Here is a 24,433-nt window from a genome sequence, read left to right as displayed (position 1 = left end):
CAACTTTGCCAGTCTATTACATACCCGCAAATCCATAACCCACATCATATTACTAAAATATATGCATTTTGGGATATCTATGGATTTGCATTATACAAAGTTTTCTATCGATTCAGAATAACTATTTTTTGAAATCCCGCCAGATACTTAAAGCATAAGCTCATGCTCTCTTTTCATATTTAGTCTGCAATCTTTTCATCTTCGCCTTTCCAACTCCAGCCTAGGCTTATTAAACATCAAACTACGAAATTTTAAAATTAATCTACCCGTTCAACCCTCTTTTTAACCTATTGATCACGTCAGCATGCTAAAAATAAATTGCTTACATCTGTGCACCGCCATAATGCAAACAACCCTACGGAATCAAGAATCTCACAAATTGACTGAGTATTACGCAGCCACCTGTGCGACTCAGCATCTTACGACGCTTGCAAAACATACAAGTAAATAATAATTTCACACTTTGAATTTCCATTCAAAAGCGTCTAAAACTCTAAAAATTAACTAAAAATGCTCAAATTACCTTTTCCTTAAACTCGAATTTCAGCAAATAAAATCCATACAAATTCAAGCACAACTATGAAATTATGGCTACGTGTTTTTGCAAGCTATTGACGAGCAGTTTGTGCATGTGAATTTGACTACTGCGAGTAAGCGGTTAGTTGTGTTATATTCGTTATTAATAATAATTCTTAAGATAATGTAAGTTTTTAGCAATAGAATATTCTGGTTCTTTTAAAGCCATATTCTGCACGCTAATGTTATTGGTAATTGTAGATAAGTTACTACTTAAATAAAATTTTGGATATGCGGTATAGATAACCTGTAAATAGACTTAAAAACTATTATTTTAACACATTCTACAATTTACTTAGCCTGATCAATATCTTTCTTGGTAATTTGTGATATTGTATACTGTAAAATTTACTTTTAATACTTATCATACTATTATTTGATAAAAATGGTGAAATACATATCAATTAATTCAATAGTCAGTAATTGAGATAAAAGTCACACTACAAATGTATAATGTAGTTAAATACTTTAAATATATATTTATTTATTTATTTATTTATTTATTTATATATGTTTAGAAAAAATAATAAATAGTATATTATACTGCAAAAGTTGCATTTTATACGTATTAAAAAAATCGCTTATTACATATAATATTGAAATACTATAGTCACAGTAAAATTTTCATTGACACTATTTTAAGATATATATAAAATAAATATAATTAATTTTACATATTACATTACAATTTTAGTTTTTCTAAATAAAAATTATTTAGAAGAATACACTGTTTAAATTTTATACAACAAGGTAAATATAAATTTTAATATACATTATCTGGCATTTTATCTCATAAATTTTAAGTATACTATATATAAGACAATAATACCTATCTTTATTACTCTATATATTTCCTATAATATAATCATAATTAACTAATAACATTTTTAAAACAGGGCATTTCTAAAATGACGAGTGAACTCGGAATCCTTTACAGTCCTACAGATAGTAGTCTTCAGAATAAATTTGATCATATTATTATAGGCTCTGGTCTTGGTGGTCTGATCTGTGCTGCTAAGCTTGCCCTTAATGGGAAGAAAGTTATTGTCCTTGAATAGCACTTCCAGGCAGGAGGGTGTGCAACTACCTTCAAACGTGGTAAGGATGTGTATGAAGTGGCTTTGCACGAGATGGATCTTGGAGATAAGAAGACAGATGGAAAACACAGGATATTTAAAGAACTAGGTATTGATAAAAATATAACCTTTGTGTCATCTAACTCAGTCTGGGATATAGCAGATAAAGAGAATCACTATTCTATACCTCATGGTCTAGATAATGCAAGAAATTATCTGATTGAAAAGTTCCCTCATGAAGAGAAGGGTATCAGAAGATACTTCAAAAAAATATACAATACTGCCAGATGTGCTACTACGCTTCCTTATAACATGGGTTACTTCTAGTTCTTTTTCTTCCCCATTGTACACTCTGTCCACTTCACCTGGCCAATGATCAGAAAACATACTATAGGTTAATGGTTGGATTTTTATATTACTGATGAAAAGCTCAAAAATGTAATTAACACAAACATTGTTTACTACTCCGACAATCCTTACAATATGAATCTAATCTATCACGCCATTCCTTAGTGTTGCTATTACCAGAAAGCTGTTTAGATTTAAGGTGGCTCAGGAACCCTCTCAAATTACCTGGTTTCAGTGATCCGCGAGCATGGTGGCGAAGTGCGGCTCATGGCGGATGTAACTAAGATAATTCTTCAGGACGAACATGCTAAGAAACCAATTTGTACTGGCGTGAGCTACTTCGATAGAAAAACCAAAACTTAGGTAAATGTAAACCTGACTAAGATTTCCAAATCCAACAAGATTGTTTGCAATTGTGCTCCAGACCTAGTATTTGGCAGAATGATACCGAAGCTTAAAAATACTTTTGATGAGAGGTCTAAACGTAAGGCGCCAGCAGTATCTTTGTTTGTCATTTACTTCGTATGCAATGCTGATCTCAATACGCTTTTCCCCAATAATGCATACTCTACTTTCTTCTCTAACGATCTGTCACGCCCACTCTCTGACCTTAACCTAGTGGCGTATGAAAAGATAGAAGAACGTTCATTTGTATTTGTAGACCACTCAAAAGTCGATTCCAGGTTAACCGCATCAGGCAGAACTTTCTGTAATATTACTACCGCAGCCTATATTCAGGAGTGGAAGGATCTTACTCCAGATGCATATAAGCTGAAGAAATAGGAAGTTGCTGATATTTACATCAATAGACTAGAGTAATACTACCCTGGCATAAAGGCTGTGATTGATCATATAGAGGTTGGTACTCCTAACACAATGCGTAGATACACAAGAAGTGAATCTGGATCACTATATGGATACAATCCTGACGAATTTGGTTCTCAACACAGAATGAAGAATTTCCATCCCATGTACAAAAACTTGTGCTTTTCATCTGCGTGGAGCTTCCCAGGCGGTGGATTTACTGGAGCTATTATTTGTGGTGATATGACGGCAACCAAGATCTTGGATCAGCATATTTTGCTGAAGAAGATTATATTTACGGTGTTCTGTGCGCTAGTAATAGCAGCAGTCTGTACAACCTTAATTGAGATTCCTAGAATAATTGAGGCAGTGAAATGACAGGTAATATTATGATTTATTATTTATCCATTTAAAATACAGCAAAAACGATAAAATATAATTTACTCATTTACTTTTTATAACTTTTGATTAGGTGCTCATTGATCAGATAACTATTAACAGTTCTCCCTGTATGTTTACTACAGCAGATATTAAAATCAAGAAAACCTATCTAAAACAATAGATATTGTAGTTTATAGGTTATGATCTATTAGTGATGTTTTTTCTATGGTGTTGAATCATATAAGTGCTTGATGCATCTTAATAAATATTTCTCTGAGCTTTGCTATTGAATTATTTTTCCACGCAAAGATCCCATGATATTGCCTATTTAGTATTACTACTTAAAATATATGCGTCTCAGAATGTTCAGATTGCTCCGAAGTATTTTTAAGCTTAAAATTTTGAATATATTTTACATATAATTAGAGTACTCATCCTATATTAAAGTAAGATATGCTTCATTAAATTAATATAACATAACGTACCGATCTTGTTCATTCAAATATCGCTTGCTTATTTGTTAGGTATATATGACATTTACATTATTTTACCATTCATACAATTTTGATCTGATATTTTATATAATAATTAAGATATACTAATTATATACTCATTTTTATAAGATTATATTCGAATTATTCTTCAGTTTTTTTAATCCCAAGTAGTATAAATATCCTAATGCATGCTAATTGAAATGCAAATATCACTGTTTTTAGGTAATTCTGTCTATGATATCTCAGACAACGCACTTTAGATCTTACTTGATTAGATTAGTAGTAAGCCACCATAAGTAAATAAATATATACCAATTTTATGTTAGAAAAGGAAAGGTATTTCAGTGTTCGCAACGCGAATGATGATATATCGTTTTTTTAATTAATAATGAGATACACTTGTGTTTGATGATAGTAGCTTACTAGTGGAATTATATTTTATCACTTGATACCAACTAATAAGATCTATTAGACATATGTTACTAATATTAAAACGTATGATGTGACATATTCATATGCCCATAACACAACAGAATATGATAACTATTTATTATTTGAAGTGATTCTTTAACTTGATCCATAATTTGAATTTGAAACCTTAATAGATAATAACAAACTACTAAATCTATAAAAAATTATAGATTTCTAAATACTCATTTATAATCATATCATTACCTTTGGTGAAACTAATTAGAGAATTAGGTTTAGCTTTAACTCTTGTTATGTAACCTAAGTCGTATACGTGAGTAGTTAGTTACTATTTAAAAGCATATAAGGTTACTTACTATTACTATTACTATATTACTATATTACTATATTACTATATTACTATATTACTATATTACTATATTTACTATATTACTATATTACTATATTACTATATTACTATATATATTTACTAATATTACTATATTATACTATATTACTTATACTATTACTAATATTACTATATATATATTACTATATTACTATTACTATATTACTATATTTATATTACTATTACTATATTACTATATTACTATATACTATATTACTATATTATTTACTATATTACTATATTACTATATATATATTACTATATTACTATATTACTATATTATATTTACTATATTACTTATTACTATATTACTATATTACTATATTACTATATTACTATATTTTTTTTTTTATATTACTATATTACTATATTACTATATTACTATATTATTACTATATTACTATATTAACTATATTACTATATTACTATATTATTTACTATATTACTATATTACTATAATTAACTATATTTACTATATTACTATATTACTATATTACTATATTACTATATTACTATATTACTATATTACTATATTACTATATTACTATATTACTATATTACTATATATATTACTATATTACTATATTACTATATTACTATATATTACTATATTACTATATTACTATATTACTATTACTATATTACTATATTACTATATTACTATATTACTATATTACTATATTTTTTTTTTTTTTTTTTTTTTTTTTTTTTTTTTTTACTATATTACTATATTACTATATTACTATATTACTATATTACTATATTACTATATTACTATATTACTATATTACTATATTACTATATTTTTTTTTTTTTTATTTACTATATTACTATATTATTTACTATATTACTATATTACTATATTACTATATTACTATATTACTATATTTACTATATTACTATATTACTATATTACTATATTACTATATTACTATTTTTTTTTTTTTTTTTTTTTTTTTTTTTTTTTTTTTTTTTTTTTTTTTTTTTTTTTTTTTTTTTTTTTTTTTTTTTTTTTTTTTTTTTTTTATTACTATATTACTATATTACTATATTACTATATTACTATATTACTATATTACTATATTACTATATTACTATATTACTATATTACTATATTACTATATTACTATATTACTATATTATTACTATATTACTATATTACTATATTACTATATTACTATATTACTATATTACTATATTACTATATTACTATATTATAATAATTTATTCATTTATATATATAAATGAATAAATAGTTAACTATGAACTAAGTATCATCAAGGCAACTACCATTACCTAGCCATGTTAATTGGAAATTACTAAATTATAAAGCTTCACTCAAAAAAAATATATTTTTACCAAAACTTTATTCTTCTTGTTATCTTTTATTTTGGTACTAAGTATAATTACTTTCGATTCCACAAATAACTTCAGCAACTATTTACTGTCTAACTTGTTTGGGCTTAAAAATTAACGTTAACTAAAATGTTCACGCTTGCCATAAGTAATCTATTCACATTCGTATTAAAATCCAAAGTAAACAACTTTATCGACGGTAACTTTCTGAAGCAGCTTCGAAATTTAATCAAAGTATGTCTAGAACTTTTATTAAAATAACTACTACCTCGTATTCTCTTACTAATTGCAAAATTGTGTTAATAAGCTAAAATATTTCCAATCATCCTCGCAAAAACTCTAAAAACTAGGTGAGTTAAGTCGGAAAATAGAAATCAAATGGATATTGCTATTTTTTAAGAATAAGGTACCATTTTTATATTAATAAATTATACTACCAAAAGTGGACAGTTGTTCAAGTAAATCATTATAAGTTAATGTAAATTAAAAATTTTTGGCTTAATACTAACACTTAATATTAACATCTGCTTTGAATGACAAAATTATGGCAGTATACATGACAAGATTACGTGCATCTGCGGAAAAATTCTATTAGTTATTTAAGGCTTACACAGCTGCTAGGTTTGCATCCATCAAAATTTATGCACTCAATACTTCGTCTTTCTACTGTATCGTGTCAGGATTGTTTTCTACATATAAATACTGATAATCATTTTCACCTTATGCAAATACTAGACGAAGCTACAATTTCTCTAAAAATTTGTATATATCAACACTGACAGTGAAAAATACACTAATAATTTCGTCATTGCATATGTTAAAGCATAGCATATGATATAACTGGCTTAATTGATAGATAATTCTTTATTTATCGTATATGAATAAAACGGACAGTCGAATCTATTTGTCATTCGTTTATGCTTTCATTGTAGTACTACCCAATTCAAATTAAGTTGTGCCTTATGGTTAGAATTAAATATCAAAACTAATGCATTTCTAAAATTATTCCATTGTATCTAATTTATCTTTAGCAGTCTAGTCTAACTCTTGTTTTATTTAAATAAAATTAGATCCATAATCCTAAAACACATTGAATGGAATATTGATTTTTAAAAATTCAATAAAACTTTCGGTATAGCAACCTTAGCGGCAACTTATTTTATAAAATGAGTGTTTTACAATCTTTTATATTTCTGATTGTAAAATTTCAGCATGTTTGACATTTTTGTCTTTTTCCGTTTATTACTGCACCTTTACTAAATCTTCAGCTTTTTACAAATTATATTACCAATTTTAAGATTTATAGTTAACGTCTAATATCAGGTGTGCTCCTTTCTTATCAAGTCCAACCTGCAATACATTATTAAGCGTGAACGCTTTAACCTTTTCGGCCAACACTTCGGGGACATGGTGACCGCACTCTATCGGAAGCACTTGGCAGCCATCTATTTTCTCCAAACCGAGGTCAGGGTACCCGTGGAACGTGACGATGAAGTCAAATATTTTGTGCCTTGCTTTGTCCAAACTATCCGTAAAGCACATCTTCTTGTCGAAAGGGATCACGATAATTAGCATAGGGCATGTTTATTTGTCTTTTAATTTTTCCTACGCTTCATACTGAGTTTTAGGTAGTTAACTCTCTTATGGTTGGGCTGTGCTGCCAACATCAGCCTGAGCTCCACCATCCTACTCCACAATGGCTTCTTTGGCGGAGGATTCTTCCTTTTTGGTGGGAATATCCGCCTGGGTTGTGCTGCCAACATCAGCCCGAGCTCCACCATCCTACTCCACAATGGCTTCTTTGGCGGAGGATTCTTCCTTTTTGGTGGGAATATCCGCCTGGGTTGTGCTGCCAACATCAGCCCGAGCTCCACCATCCTACTCCACAATGGCTTCTTTGGCGGAGGATTCTTCCTTTTTGGTGGGAATATCCGCCTGGGTTGTGCTGCCAACATCAGCCCGAGCTCCACCATCCTACTCCACAATGGCTTCTTTGGCGGAGGATTCTTCCTTTTTGGTGGTACTTTCTGGCTAGACTGGTAGCCGCTAACGCAGCAATTGAAAAGTTTCTTTCGCAGCCGCTACCGAATCATCCAGTACCTATTCATATATAGAAATAGATGATTTTTTATTAAAATTTTAGAACGCATAGTCAAAGGTGGGGTTTAGGAACATAAAATTATGCGGCACGGGTGTTCTTTCCAGCAAATTAAAAATATCCTCGCTTTTCGCTGCAGTAATACTTCCACCATGCAAGTATTAGACGTAGATATTTCCATTGTCCACTTAGCTCATAATCAGGGAAATATTCCTAATTAGGGTTGCTGACTGCCATGTGAGCTTCGCCATGAACAGAATAACATGCATAAACTCCAGCAACACGCTTCTCTTGAAAAACCTAGACAGTTGTTACAGAGTAGATTAGGCCGCTGCTTCATCTATCGCTGAGGTTGAATATTTCGCTATAAATGCAAGCATGAGCTGATAGTTCAAAACGGAGACCACCTCGTAGTTCAGAGTCGACGATGCAATGCAGCTGATATTATAATTTTGATTATCTTGTAGTAATTCAAAATGAGCATCTCCTTTTGTGAGCTTAAATTTAGCGTCCTTCTAAGCACCTTTGTGTATGATAATATTGTTATAGGTTTAGGTGAGACTATCAAACTGATACATAGTTTGCTCTGGAATTTACTTTTTACCTTCTACACAAAAACTGACTACATGCCTGCTGGTTGCATTGAAATTTAATATTTTTTAGTTATACTGAAACCATATAGACGGACACACCGATGAGCACATGAACTGCATCTCAACCGACTTCTCTGTCATCATCGAGTACAGCAGCGATACCAAAATTGGTGTTTCTTCAGCAAACGTCTTAACTGTGTCTGCTATAGCACCTACTGAATTGGTGTAACCAGTATCATCCACTACCACCCGGCGCTGCTCGTACTGCAAGCTAGACAGCAATGACGCGTGAGGCTGAACATATCCTAATATTTAAGTATTAATGTAACCCATATTAGCTCTACTTGACATGGCATTGTAGCAAAACTAATTTATTGTAAGGAAATTAATTACGGTGAGATCTGTTCCCACCATAATTACAGTAGACTGCTTTACACCTGGTACAAACATAAATTTCGTGGTGGCAAAAGTTTTTTATAAGCTTTCTAATAATGGTTTATGTTCTTCATGAAACATTGAAATAAAATTGTCAACCTATTATTCTTTGCGTTGATCTTCTTCCAAATCTGGCGACTTACTAACACCAAAGTACTCTTAGATTAACTCTTTAACCGAATATTTCCAAAATTTTTCCATAACAAATTATATGCTAATGACTGTATTTGCCTTTGTATCCTTAGGTTTTAATGTAGCCTCGTCTAGTTTTACATCTATCATTGCTACAATGGAAAAAGTCTTCCAAAACGCTGTTTCTACCCCTCTGGGGTTGAACAACGATAGGATCAATTTGTAGAAATTCGTTTCAAAATCTTCGTAGTATTGTCCTCGATTCCTGTAAGATACCATTCCTGAAAATAATATATTTCTAAATTATGTTCTGTTCCTAATGTTTAATATCTACGGTGAGTGAACGACTAGCTCGTCAAGAAGGTCGTAATCATCAATCTCGAGGCGAAGGTACTCCATCGCTATGAGAATGTACTCTGATTTTCCTAGTAAACTATTAAGAGACTTCAAATATTCTATCATAATTTTTTGGTTGCCGTGTATAGTATAGAATATCTAATCTGCATTTTGTGATTAAACACTGGTTATGATGTTTTCAATAGTTTGGTACAAGTCTATACCATTATTTTAGAATCGATCTGTCATACTAATTTTGTCCAGTTCAGTTTTTGCTGATTCCAGAAGCTCTTTACTCAGAAGCGGCAAAATAACATTAATAACCAAATGATGTTGTTTATATTTGATAGCTGCGAATGTATTTATCACCTTAAACTCATTACTATCCAACATGGTTTATATCTCTATATACTAATCTTTGCCTAACTAAATCAGTTTCTCTTCATAACGCATGAAGATCATCTGGCACAACTTAACGCATTTAGGGAACTTAATCTTCTGAGATTATAAGCATTCATCAACTAGAATAATAGGTGTTTAATGTGACACTGCTTTCTTTGATCTTTCCAGTATTTATTTTTCTAAAATACCAGAGATATCCTTATGATTTTAGTAAATAAAAAAATTCTGGTTTTTAAACAATTCAAATTTTGTAAATATGTGATTGTTATATTACAGGTTCATCACAGTATCTAATAGATCAAAAGTAGCATCCCCTTTATCATTCTTAATATCCTTAATATTTTCTATGAAAATTTCCATTTTATAAAATAGCTCTGAAACTTTGCCTATACTATCCAATTAGAATTAATGAAAGGCACATACACTTTGAAGTATAATCTTATTTAACTCTTTATCTTTCTTCAAATCTTCAACTTCCTTTGACTCTTTCTATTTATTTAAATCTTCAACTTCCTTTAATTCTTTAACTTTACTTATTTGTTTAATTTCGCTTAAGTTATATACATCTATATATTATTAATCTAGGCTGTTATGAAAATTTTCTGTGTAGTACTCATAAAGAGGCTACTCCTTATCAGATTTCATATTAAACAACATTGGAACATTCCCCATCAGGAGGTGGAAAAAGTACTGCGTATATAGAGCTACGCTTTTCCCAGACTTGGAACTCTGGCTTATGACAGCGTTCGTAAGTTTGTCAGCTACTTCATTATCAATCAACGAGAATATTGCAAAATACTCCGCCTTGAAGAGGTAGGACACATGGCAGAGCTGTTGGAACATGAACAGGCAGATACCTGTATTAAGAAAATGGGTGGGGAGCTGGAACAGGTTGATAAGGTAAAACTTATCCAACTATGGTTTTTCTTCTGTGAACGCCTCTCCATTGTAAATCTTATTCGATACCTCAAATATCTTTTTAAGCAAAGCCAAGTCTTCACCATACACAGCTATTACAATAACATTGTTTTTTAAATCATTAAACTAAGTATCATACAACCTAAATGCCGAGTAGCCAAAAATCAACGGCAGAATTAGAGGATACTTACCTACCTTCTGGTACTTAATAGCTGCTAGCTGCAACAGTACCTGATTTTCATGAAACTTTAAATCATCTATAACTTCAGGCTAGAGAATATTTTTCGTGTCAAAACTATTATATAGCGAAAAGTACTGTAAATGGTAGTCTTTAATGCTATTTGCAAATAAAGCAAAGTCGGGTTCGCAGGTGGATTTTGTCGAAAGGACCCTAAGCCCGATCTGTGCTGCAACTAGGCCTATATTGTCCCAAAATTTTGGATCTCGCGAGTTAATTATCTTTTTTAATTATGATATCTAAAACAGCACATTCTGAGCTATTTTCGCCAGCTTCTTGTAGAGCAGGACGACCTACAATGTGCAAAGCTACTCTTTCGTTGTAATAGTTGCACGTAGAATATATTACTATTGACTATCAAGCTAGATTGATTGACTAATTTCATTATCTCTTATGGTAAACTTAATCTATAAAATAGTGTTACTAACTATTACATTTTAATCATCATCAACTGAAAATGGAATAGCTTCAAAATCGATAGATAAATCTGCAGTCATTTAATAAGGAAATAGGAAAGACGTAAAGTAAAATATATCAATATTATACATTAATGTAATATTATACTATGAAGAAAAAACTCTACTTGCATTTATAATACATAATTTAATACATATTATAATTAATGAATGTTAAGCGTTTTACGAACTAAAAAGTATAAAATGAACTCGGGTAACTTTTCCATCTGCCTTTAAGCGCTAGTATGGAATTAATAATATACAATACTACTTAACTATTACGCATTATTAGTAAATGTAGGAGTTTCCTAAAAATACATTAGCTCATACTCTATGCATGATCCCACGCATCCCTATCCTTACTAGATGCAATAAGTAGCATCTTCTGCTGATTTCGCTTCTCTTCAGTAAAACTCATCCTAGCGAGTCGTCGTTACCATCTAACATTCATCCATCCCTATGCTTCGGTCTTAATAAACATACCGGGTGAGACTGCAGAGTATCATGTTTGATAGATTATGCATCATCCTGGTATTAAAGATAGAATGCAAACAGTCTTCGGCATAGCCTGTGCTTGTATTACTAGTGAGAATAGCCTTCTTAGTGATACTGTGTACCTGGGCTCATAAGTGAATATATATTATTAAGGGTAGTGCTATATTCTAGAAATACAATAGTAATATGCTAAATATCCTTATAGGCACCACTCCCAATGCATATATACTACTAAACTCCATTTAAGATATTATATATATACTATAGTATTGTATAGTCATCGAGCACTATGCAGTACCACTCATGCCTACCTTGGTGCTATCTATGGAACTACTTGGGGTCCAGTACTAGTTGGTACCCACTTCACTAGCAGGCAGCTGTGCCAAATATGAAGGTTAAGCCATTATTCAGTATGCCAACAGCATCGACTCAGGCTCGTAGCCCCAAAATGTGGAGGTCCTAAGCTAGCATAAGTTCAGTCCTGTTCTTAATAAACTATGATATTGCTACCTCGCTGGCTCCTGACCACCAGCTAGCGCTATCTCGTCACCCCTGATAGCCACACTCTCGCTGACCTCGCTTTGGTACAACTCATCCTGCGAGTCGTCGTTACCATCTAACATTCATCCATCCCTATGCTTCGGTCTTAATAAACATACCGGGTGAGACTGCAGAGTATCATGTTTGATAGATTATGCATCATCCGGGTATTAAAGATAGAATGCAAACAGTCTTCGGCATAGCCTGTGCTTGTATTACTAGTGAGAATAGCCTTCTTAGTGATACTGTGTACCTGGGCTCATAAGTGAATATATATTATTAAGGGTAGTGCTATATTCTAGAAATACAATAGTAATATGCTAAATATCCTTATAGGCACCACTCCCAATGCATATATACTACTAAACTCCATTTAAGATATTATATATATACTATAGTATTGTATAGTCATCGAGCACTATGCAGTACCACTCATGCCTACCTTGGTGCTATCTATGGAACTACTTGGGGTCCAGTACTAGTTGGTACCCACTTCACTAGCAGGCAGCTGTGCCAAATATGAAGGTTAAGCCATTATTCAGTATGCCAACAGCATCGACTCAGGCTCGTAGCCCCAAAATGTGGAGGTCCTAAGCTAGCATAAGTTCAGTCCTGTTCTTAATAAACTATGATATTGCTACCTCGCTGGCTCCTGACCACCAGCTAGCGCTATCTCGTCACCCCTGATAGCCACACTCTCGCTGACCTCGCTTTGGTACAACTCATCCTGCGAGTCGTCGTTACCATCTAACATTCATCCATCCCTATGCTTCGGTCTTAATAAACATACCGGGTGAGACTGCAGAGTATCATGTTTGATAGATTATGCATCATCCGGGTATTAAAGATAGAATGCAAACAGTCTTCGGCATAGCCTGTGCTTGTATTACTAGTGAGAATAGCCTTCTTAGTGATACTGTGTACCTGGGCTCATAAGTGAATATATATTATTAAGGGTAGTGCTATATTCTAGAAATACAATAGTAATATGCTAAATATCCTTATAGGCACCACTCCCAATGCATATATACTACTAAACTCCATTTAAGATATTATATATATACTATAGTATTGTATAGTCATCGAGCACTATGCAGTACCACTCATGCCTACCTTGGTGCTATCTATGGAACTACTTGGGGTCCAGTACTAGTTGGTACCCACTTCACTAGCAGGCAGCTGTGCCAAATATGAAGGTTAAGCCATTATTCAGTATGCCAACAGCATCGACTCAGGCTCGTAGCCCCAAAATGTGGAGGTCCTAAGCTAGCATAAGTTCAGTCCTGTTCTTAATAAACTATGATATTGCTACCTCGCTGGCTCCTGACCACCAGCTAGCGCTATCTCGTCACCCCTGATAGCCACACTCTCGCTGACCTCGCTTTGGTACAACTCATCCTGCGAGTCGTCGTTACCATCTAACATTCATCCATCCCTATGCTTCGGTCTTAATAAACATACCGGGTGAGACTGCAGAGTATCATGTTTGATAGATTATGCATCATCCGGGTATTAAAGATAGAATGCAAACAGTCTTCGGCATAGCCTGTGCTTGTATTACTAGTGAGAATAGCCTTCTTAGTGATACTGTGTACCTGGGCTCATAAGTGAATATATATTATTAAGGGTAGTGCTATATTCTAGAAATACAATAGTAATATGCTAAATATCCTTATAGGCACCACTCCCAATGCATATATACTACTAAACTCCATTTAAGATATTATATATATACTATAGTATTGTATAGTCATCGAGCACTATGCAGTACCACTCATGCCTACCTTGGTGTTATCTATGGAACTACTTGGGGTCCAGTACTAGTTGGTACCCACTTCACTAGCAGGCAGCTGTGCCAAATATGAAGGTTAAGCCATTATTCAGTATGCCAACAGCCGCAACTCAGGCTCGTAGCACCAAAATGTGGAAGTCCTAAGCTAGCATAAGGTCAGTCCTATTCTTAATAAATTACGGTATTGCTACCTCGCTGGGTCCTGACCACCAGCTAGCGCTATCCTCGTCACCGGCTAAAGCAAACATTAGAAAGCCAGCTGATACCTGTATCTCCAAACTTCCCAGCTAATTTATTCTTGCAGGCGTTCTAAGTGCCTACTGGCAGAACCATACTCCCCATCTAGCATATCCGCTTCGCTAAGTTCGAACCATATATTAAACATATGTGATATTGATATGTGGAAGGTAATATAGAATTACTGCTAGTATTAGTATTATAATAATTTAGTACCAATATTATACTGAAAGTATTATTTTATAGCAGAATACACTAAGTCCAATATTGTGCCTCCATGCCCAAGAATGTAGGACCCAATATCAAAACTTATTGGCAACCGAGGCATCGTCTTGTACTTAATGAAATAAGAGTTTGCAATAGTTTTGATCCCTAAAACCTCCCAGTAATGCTGTAGCGAAATAGAACGATTAGCTCTATACGCAAGTTTTATGTCAATTGAACCCATCAGAAGCTAAACTATATTATGCTCGCTCTGGGTATGATATCCATATGCAATTTTAATCTCTTGTTTTTGACTTTCTGATTAACTTTCCCTTCTCCGTCGCTGTATTAGATTGCTTTTGCGGTCATAGTATCGTTTTTTTTTTTGATATGATTATAACTAGATATATTCATACTAAATACTATTATAAATAGTTCAGGCTAGCAATATACTCCCTAACCTCGTTATATACAAATTCGTCTAATAGAATATATTCCGATATGCTTCTATTGGGGTATAGTATAATGCGGCAGATGGGGATCCTACCGTGCTATTAAAGGTAGCTCTTCGTTCGTGCTTTAATCTTACCCTAGCTCTTGCTAGCTAGTAACTAGCTGCTTGAGGACGCTAGCTAACTAACTTACCGAGCTTAGTATTTCACTAGTGCGTGCTAACCTAGTATATCTATTATCATATATGTCCTCTGGGCATAACCAATCTAGGCTCCGTACCAAAGTGTAAATAGTATATATTCTTCATTCTCTAAATTACATTATATATTTATGCATTATATTCTATACACCTATTTCATATTCGAGTCAACCGTAGTTTATCTGTGCATGCCCCACTGTTAGCCGCAACCGGAGGCAGCAGCTCAGGCATCCTGATATGCATCAAAATAACAGTGCTCGCCTGAAGATCGCTGGGAGAGCAGCATATTAGTTTAGGTGGGGGTGGGGTGGGGTTAGCTCTTAATTCTGCTCAATGTGAAAGGTCTCCAGTCCAATGTATCAGTTCCATGCCAACTATCAGGTGCACCTGCTGCCTGATTGGTGTGAGTCGGTGCTAGGCTGCTGATGATGGGAGCACTTACTGCATTAGGATACCAGGTGGTCTTTAACGGTTTACCGATTCTATGATATTTGGTTGAGCACCAGCTATGAGTGCCGATGAACTGTAGGTTTGTGCGGAATGGAGAGTGCTGGTTGCTTGTTATAATTCTGTTTCAAATGCTATTCTGATTAGTCAGTTTAAATTAGATGTATATTATATTGTAGCTAGTAGGTTGCAGTATGAGTTTCTATCTCCTGTATATGTATATTAATATGGCATATGATGATCATGATATATCAGTAAATGTAAATATAAGTATTATATAGATGTAGATAGTCGCGCTTCGTAAACGCATTCAAAAGTACTTTGGGTACCCAAACGATGAGCCATTTTACAATTCGTGATACAAACCTAAAATACCTAGCCTTTGAAAACCCAAAAACATATTCTTATAAGTTTACTAATGGTGACTATCTACTCCAAAACATTACAGCTTTATAATTTTGATACGCCGATTGTGGAAGGCTTCGTTTTCCTTACACCTGTCGGGTCATTTCTATTAAACTAAAATACACGCTTCTTGCAGATTAAAAAAAATACTCACTCAAATTATAATATAAAATATCATCTAGAATATTTATAAAAATATAGAAGCACAGAATGTGTGACGGTGTGAAAAAGGTGAAAGTATAAAATAAAAAGCAGCACCTACTCGACAGCTCCAGATTTACGCATATACATTTTACTTTCTTTACTAACTATTTTCAAACTTTCTTTCTAACAATCATTTTAAGAAGCATTAGGTACTTCAAGTTTATTTAGATTCACTTCATTCTAACAGATATCAATTATTTCAATACAGTAACAGCGGGTCAGTACTGATAATATAGAAAATAACTTCAGTTATGGTCGGTAAAGCCATCTAGATCGCGCGATGGTCCATTATTAAGAAGGAGTGACTTATTTTTAATGAAAATCATCAACTTTAATAATATATTATTACCAATCAACAACAAATTAAGCTAATCAATTCGACTAGATAAGTGAAAATTATATTAAAATTATTATAAGGTTTATAACGAAAAAATATTTTGCTTAGATTAAAATCATTCTCATTCTATGTAATGAATTTTCGTGTTGAATAGTTTCGACGTTGAATAGATGTAAATTGGTACATTTAAAATTGATTTGTTAAATCAAATTTGCAAAAAAAAACCAGCATTGTAATAATTTATTATGTAAATTTAAATTTTCTTTGAACATATTTAGACAAAAACAGATTTTTTTTCATCTCAATTAGTTCACTCTAATTGAAAAATAGAATAGATATATTATAATTACTCAAAAAAATTAAGGACTTTTTTCTACAGATTAAAATTCAAACTTGCTCTTAAAATATACTATTTGCACGTGAATTAACCTTATATTCATGATATTATATCATTTATTGTTTATTTATTATTCTTTTAATTGCTAACACTTCCTTGAAAGTTCTTTTCTGTGTGTCTTATTTTTACAAACATTTTTAAAAATAATTATACAAATATATTCCTATAATAATTTAAATAAATTTAAAAAAATGCACATTTAGACATTTATTTTTATTTTTTCTTTAAAGTATTATCAACTCCCAATACATGTTTAGGTGTTGAATATATTTACAATGATATATTTTTGTTTGGGATAATTCCACAGCAATTTATTTTTTTGGCCAAAAATAATTCTCGCACTTATGCCCAGAATAGATATAAATTTTTTTTATTCATATTAGATTACCAATAGTATGCTCGTTCTTTATAAGACTTTTTTTCATTGCGTAGTTCTTCAATAATTGATATTCCTAGAATACACTGTATAGTATTATGCTCATTCGAGAGTTATTATGTACTCTAGACCACTAGCTAAATTATTATCATGTTTGTTAACTGTAAACTATTTGAAGCGTGAGTTTTATAGATATAGAGTAGTATCCCGCGGTATGAACTAAATTTTCTCGTTGAGTAAGTTTACTGAGTAGTTACTATTTTTTAAATCATGGAAATTAGCTCAGAAATTTTTATGACATTACAATATATCCAAATAAGTATCTACTATAATATCTGTTAACGTAAAGGGAGATAAAAATAAAACGAAATGCATATACTTATATAGTACATATATTTAGTTATGAAATTACTAAATTATTGTTATATATTATAATATATATAAATGGTATAAAAATAATTGTAATGAGCATCAAGTTTTAATTTGTAAACTTAATAAAACCTAATATAAATTACTACCCTATTTAATAACTGATAAGTTGAATTTAATTAATATATCTCTTGCTTTGTTTGAGACTTAAACTGTTGAATGCGATTTTATTATCACAAACTAAAATATACTAATTATTCATATTTATTTTTCCACTCCTTAAATGGAGTTAAAGTTTAATATTTATTCAGAATCACCTACCAGTAATTCTACTATTCTTTAAATAGGTACTGCAATATTTAGTTTCCATGAAATTTAATTCAGTTATAGTATAAGAACTGAATAGTAGGTATATTGTAATTATTAAGATTTTAAACGTTAATACTAATAAAATATTATCTTATTTATTGAAATATAAAAGAATATTAATTAAAATTATTGTAAATATTTCTTTGGCAGCATAGATAAAAATAGTTCTTTGATGACAAAATTTCTATTATAATAAAATAACAGCGATTTAGTATAAATTCACAAATGCCATTATATTGGTAATAAATATCGACTTTATCAGTATAAATGGGATTTTAAGTGTTATCATTATAATCTTTGAGATAAATAAATACTTTTAATGAGTATTATAATAATTTTAAAAATTATAAATTATAAAATAGTAGCAACAATACCTTTAACTATGATATTATTGTATATTCACACTATATTGAATTTGATACACACCAACTGTAACCTATTAGTTCCCTACAGGGAGAAATAAATTTTGACTTTAATTAAATATTTGCATCATCATAAACGTAAACTATTAAAGAATTCACTTATACAATGCTTCTTTAGCGTTTAGCATTGAATTTTAAATCACATTCTACATTTTGTGGTTTGTTGCCATAAGTATTAGCATGGAATGCTTATTATTTTATTTTTAGTTATATAAAATTAGGTGCTATTAATGGTTGTGTTTAATAAGATATTTTGCTAAGTCAATATATTTATTAACACTACGAATAAAGCAATAGTTCAAAGTCGTTTCTTAATATTTTTTGTTTACCAATTCATCTTCTTGATTTGTTTAATGATAAGAACTATTTCATTTTTTAATAGATGTGTGACGTATCATATTTATTCAAAGCAGAATTTTTTGCAATATATTCTTATTTTAAGACATTTGATAATTCAGTGCTAAGTTAAAGTTCTAGAAGTGGAAAAACTGTTACTTTGCATGCTACTTTTTACTTTCACTAATTATTGGGATTGAAGATCCCAATCTATTTTAATCTTGGATATAAAACTGTTGCAACTCCTGAGTAAATATTATATGATAAGACATCAGGTGATATTAAATAAGAGATTTCCGAGCTATTTTAAAACTTTTATAGAAATTATAATGATTATAATAATATTACTCTTGAATTAACTAAAAGTCAAAACTTAGATTTTTAACAATATGATATTAACATGTAGTCAGTGATAATCAAAATTAATAAATCATTTAAATATTATTAAAGTGATGAATATTAAAAAAAATAGATCAATTTAAAAATACACGAAATATCACCGAATCTACTAAGACTATAAATATTACAAATTTAAAAAATCTAGATTTATTTACTGTTAGTCCTTAACTAGAAATTTTATAAGCCAATAACAAGAACATCTCTATTTTGTTAATGGGTGATGAATGCTTATAGTTATAATATAATAGATACGTATAATCAAAGTCAATCGCTCTATAGCTTACCAATTTTTATTATTCTAAGTTTGAACGAATAAGTAAGAAACTTGTCATTTAAGAAATGACAGTTAGGGCTTTAAAATATAGGATAAGTAAATTGATATTAACGTTGATGGCGATAGGGATGATGTAATATATCCTGATAATGATGAGTAATATTAAATAGAAATTAACAATGAAGTGTTCTAGTCGCAAGATAATACAAATAAGATTGAAGAAAATACCATAAGTGATTAATATATTAGTATAGATGAAGAAAACAATGATTAAAACTCTCATTAACTAGAAAATCAAAAACAAATATAGCTTAATTTTATTATGGCATTCAGTAATTTGTTGTAGTAAAAACATAATGTAAATGTTTTCTCAAAAATAACCGATTTAATAGATGAAATTTGCATACTTTCGCCTAATTTTAAAAATATTAGAAATAAAGGTATATTTTAGATATATTTTTATTAAAAGTTGAATAAAATGAATGAAGAGAATTGTATTTTATAATTTAAATAAAATTTGTATAATTTTATTATGATGTTATTCAATCCAAGGTGCATTGAAACAATATTTTGGAGAAATTTATCAATAAATATTAAAAAAGAAACTTTAGTTTACGAAACACAAATTACGGAAGAGTCTACAAAGTCTTAAGTGTCTGAAGAGTCTGAATATAAAACTTAATTGAAAAAATATTTTTAGTCAGCAGAAGATTAACATATATCAAAATACTACACCCAGGTTGAAAATTTTAAAAAACAAAATATTGTGTTAAAAATTCAATATACTAAATTCTAAAGCCTAATGGCTGGTACAGATATGTTGTTAATAAATTTCATCAGATAATAACAAGGAATTAATTCAAGTTATGATAGTATGGATTTGAATCAGTATGTTTTATCTGATGTTATAGGTGGTTCACAAGTTCATCCAAGTACTATAAATCAAAGTTATTATTTTTAATGTTAAATAAATATTTAACCATAAAAATAAATGTATGCTTAAATCGAAATTAAATCCAGTCTGTGTGATCCGGTAAACTTATATTTATCAATGATACCAGAACTTGCTGGTGAAATTTAATTCTAATGTCCTTTAATTTGTCCACAGCTTTAACTTTTATATAAATTTAATGAATAAATTTAGATAAAATACTTCAATAATACTAAATAATATAAATATTATAATAACTCCCAATAAATAATATTATTATAAAATTAAAGTTATTAAGCTTTAGTTAGATCATTTATTATTTAAAAAGTTAAAAATATGTAGTTAGAGTTATTAAATGGCTAATTATGCTAAAATAATATTTAATATAAAAACTCTCAAGATTTACTGGAGATTATTAAATAGAATATAATAGAGTCTGTAACATTAGATCATTTTTATAAAAAACTTAAAATTGCAGCTTCAAGTAACATGAATAAAACATCTGTATACATTTATTATTATTTGATTACATAATAACTATATAAAAATGATTTCTTGCAAAATAAAAATTCAATAATGTAAATTTACTTTAAATAATCATAATTATCAGGGGCCTTTATGTTTTTGATATAACTCACACAATAATATGGTAATAATAATGATACATTATAATTATTTAAAAAAATTTTAGAAAACATCAATTTAAAACCTTATAATTTTTCTATATTCAAAACTGATACTATTTCTCGCTAAAAATTTTGGTAGCAAAATAATAAAAAATTATATTAAATTTGTTCCAGAGTTAAATTCATGTTATTATTACAAATATTTGATTATGAATTAAATCATTCAAATAATAGTAAACAATAATTTATCATGCAGTCACTTATTTCCGCTGTAAATTGCTACAGAACTGTCTAGAAATATTTTGAAAACTTAAAAACTGAAGATAAAAGATTTATAATAATGGTGAAAATTGATATTCCTTATTTTACTAAACTACATTTAGTAGATAGCAGTATACCTGATTTTATTATCTTTTTCTTTGGATTTGAAGATCAGTTTTAAGTTATGTAAGAAATAGGATCTCCTATAGAATATACTTATAATAATTAGTAAAATATTGCTTTTGTAACAGCATTTGAATCTGGAAATCATACGCTGCCTGAGTTATTTACAAAGTTATCAGGTTCATTTTTAAAGTGTGTAATATAAACATCTTCAAAGAAACCTATGAAATAAATCAATAAGCTTTTATAGGTATAAACAGATTCCTTAAAAAAATTGCCTGATTTTTTGAAGATAAGATAAAGGATTATATAGTAGGAAATAATATTAAACTTCCCGTTTATTTTTATTATACAGAAAATATATATAATAAAGAAATTTCTTTCGAAGTAGTAGAAAAGTAATTTGACATTGAGTAATTAAAAAATTAGACTTAACTAACGCGATGTTCAGTTAAATAAAACGATTAAAAATCAACAGAATACACATATGTTAACACCATATTTACTTCAATTACAATAAATATACAATCTGATACGTTCTAAGATTAATTAATCAGTCAAGATTTTCGCGATTAATTTAATTAGAAGTCTATCTTACCGTAATAAAAATCTATCTATTATGACTATAAAAAAATTAATACATATTTAGATAATTTTAATGCTTTAGATTTTAATAATTAACAAATCAAAAATAACTTTAGTTTAATTTTTTATGTTTAGCATGATACAGTATGTAAATAATTTGATTTCATAATACAAAATGCTTAAAATATAGAATTAATTGATGTATTAAGTTTTTATTAGTTAGGTAGTGGAATAGAATCTTAAAAAATTATGATTTTATTAGATAGTTATGTAATTCTTAATATCTCTAATTTTAATAGCAAAACATAACTATATTTAGCTCGAGTTAATTAAATCAATGTTGATGAAATTATATAAGTTTATCTCTAAAATAAGTAGATTAGCATTGGTTATGAATTAGATGTGACTGAATTACGAGAGTAGTAAGAAGAATTACATAATTAAATCCAAAAAATTATGTCTTATTAAGTAAATGAGAAAAATAAAATAGAAATTAATCTACATTATTTAGATTAACGTTTCTTAGCAGAATTTGAACCAGATTATGCATATATTTTATAATAATTAAATCTAGATAATCTAGTTATTTTAAGCATTGATGATAAGGAAATGATTTGTTAGCAAATTTCTGGATCTATAGCTAGCAAATAAGAGGATTTAATAAAGAAATGGATTTAATAAGTTAACTAAGGAGAAAAAATTAAAAAATATCTTGAAAATTTTAATTATGTTGACTACAATGCTCTAAAATTGAACAACGCAGATTTACAATTATTCAGAGAGCACAAAACCATTACATAGCAAATTTAAAGTATAATTTAATAAACTAAGATAGGTTCAAATAATGTTTCAGTATATTAGTACGATTTTTATAATACAGATCAACTAGATTTTAGAAAATGCTCTCTTAATGTGGATTCTATTATAAGTTTTCTAGGTAATTATGTTGTATTGCAATAAGACTTTATCAAAAACATAAATGCTATATAATTTTATGTAATTTTATCAAAACCACCTACAGATAACCAGCATCAAATCTCCATAGTTGAAGAACCCCCAAAATCTCCATTAGAAACTATCAAATATTGGCTCGCTAACTACCCTGAACCCCGAACTCCTGAAATTCAAAATTACCTCAAAAATATCAGCTCTGAAAATTTCATCCAAGTAGTCGCAGACACTGCAAATTAGTAGTTGTTTGATAATTATTCCACTGTGTAGGCGCAAATTCAGTTCCTGATTGATGAGGCGAAAGATAAAGCTAAAGGTAGAAAAATTATTCTTAATTTTAATGATAAAATATCAAAAGATTAGTGGTTTGCAGCAACTCTAACTGATCCCACCGTTGAATGTATTATAAAAAATCTTGAACATTATGTCATTGTAGGATTTGAGTTAGAAGGCACCAAATAAACGTAGTTTATTATCTTAGGAATATAACAATGAGAAAAACTATTTTCAGTATTTATTTTATAATTGGTCGCTTTTATTGATTAATTAACCCATATATATAAACTTTTCTCTATGATGTGAACAAAATACTATCCAAAAAATAAAATCGCAGATGCTGCAAAATAGGAGTTGTTTGAGAAGTATGCAACGGTGGAAAATCAAATTCAATTTATTCTAAGGAAAAGGTCGACAAATGTAATTATTAATTGAATTCTTAAATATGCAGGTTACGAACGTCATACCTTTATTGCGCTTTTAGATGTAGAATTTTACTGTTGTTGAAATATTGAGTTATTTAGCAACCTGCATGCTTTTCAAACACGAAATTTATTCAGAAAAGAATTAAGTAATACTTTCATTACCCTAAAAACCTGTTTCACAAATCATGAAATTTATTTGAAAGTCCGTTTCAGAGGATCAAGTTGCAATAGCACGTGAACGAAGATCTTGAAAAAATGCCTAGTCACATTTGCTGCAGGAAATGAGCTGCTAAACGCAAGAATTGACTGACGGTTTTTGACCGAAAACGCGCAAATTCAGTTAGTGATTAAATGAGCAGAACGATAGTTTCGTATACTAACTTAACAAACTACAAAATACGAAAGTTTGGAACTATTCGGTGCAAATTTGAATTTGGAACATTAAATTCTGTTGATAATAAGGGAAATTAGTTGATTAAAGTAAACGTAATATTATGTTTTAAACCTCACTTAAAATTCACTTTTTAGCGTTTTTTTTAAG

At 29.9% G+C, this 24,433-nt stretch overlaps 4 protein-coding genes across 4 annotated transcripts; 3 read left to right on the top strand and 1 right to left on the bottom strand. All coding sequences in view use genetic code 6, as the record gives it.

The window, feature by feature from the left end:
* Positions 1-1,484: 1,484 nt before the first annotated feature.
* Positions 1,485-3,182, top strand: SS50377_27717 (All-trans-retinol 13,14-reductase; the record flags this gene model as incomplete). Its single annotated transcript, XM_067911502.1, has 1 exon — positions 1,485-3,182. The coding sequence occupies one exon, from the start codon at positions 1,485-1,487 to the stop codon at positions 3,180-3,182; it is 1,698 nt and encodes a 565-aa protein (XP_067762189.1).
* Positions 3,183-5,834: 2,652 nt separating this feature from the next.
* SS50377_27716 (uncharacterized protein) lies at positions 5,835-11,501 on the bottom strand (the record flags this gene model as incomplete). The annotated part of the gene is made up of 1 exon (XM_067911501.1): positions 5,835-11,501. The coding sequence occupies one exon, from the start codon at positions 11,499-11,501 to the stop codon at positions 5,835-5,837; it is 5,667 nt and encodes a 1,888-aa protein (XP_067762188.1).
* A 129-nt stretch (positions 11,502-11,630) lies between these two features.
* On the top strand, positions 11,631-12,092 carry SS50377_27715 (uncharacterized protein; the record flags this gene model as incomplete). The annotated part of the gene is made up of 1 exon (XM_067911500.1): positions 11,631-12,092. One exon carries the CDS (start codon positions 11,631-11,633, stop codon positions 12,090-12,092), a length of 462 nt encoding a protein of 153 aa, XP_067762187.1.
* Positions 12,093-22,489: 10,397 nt separating this feature from the next.
* On the top strand, positions 22,490-23,686 carry SS50377_27714 (uncharacterized protein; the record flags this gene model as incomplete). Its single annotated transcript, XM_067911499.1, has 1 exon — positions 22,490-23,686. One exon carries the CDS (start codon positions 22,490-22,492, stop codon positions 23,684-23,686), a length of 1,197 nt encoding a protein of 398 aa, XP_067762186.1.
* Positions 23,687-24,433: the final 747 nt, after the last annotated feature.

This window comes from Spironucleus salmonicida, chromosome 7, assembly GCF_000497125.1.
Source record: "Spironucleus salmonicida strain ATCC 50377 chromosome 7, whole genome shotgun sequence".
NCBI classification, from domain to species: Eukaryota; Fornicata; order Diplomonadida; family Hexamitidae; genus Spironucleus; species Spironucleus salmonicida.
Note: the sequence above shows the minus strand (reverse complement) of the source record. Positions and strands in the feature narration are given on the sequence as shown.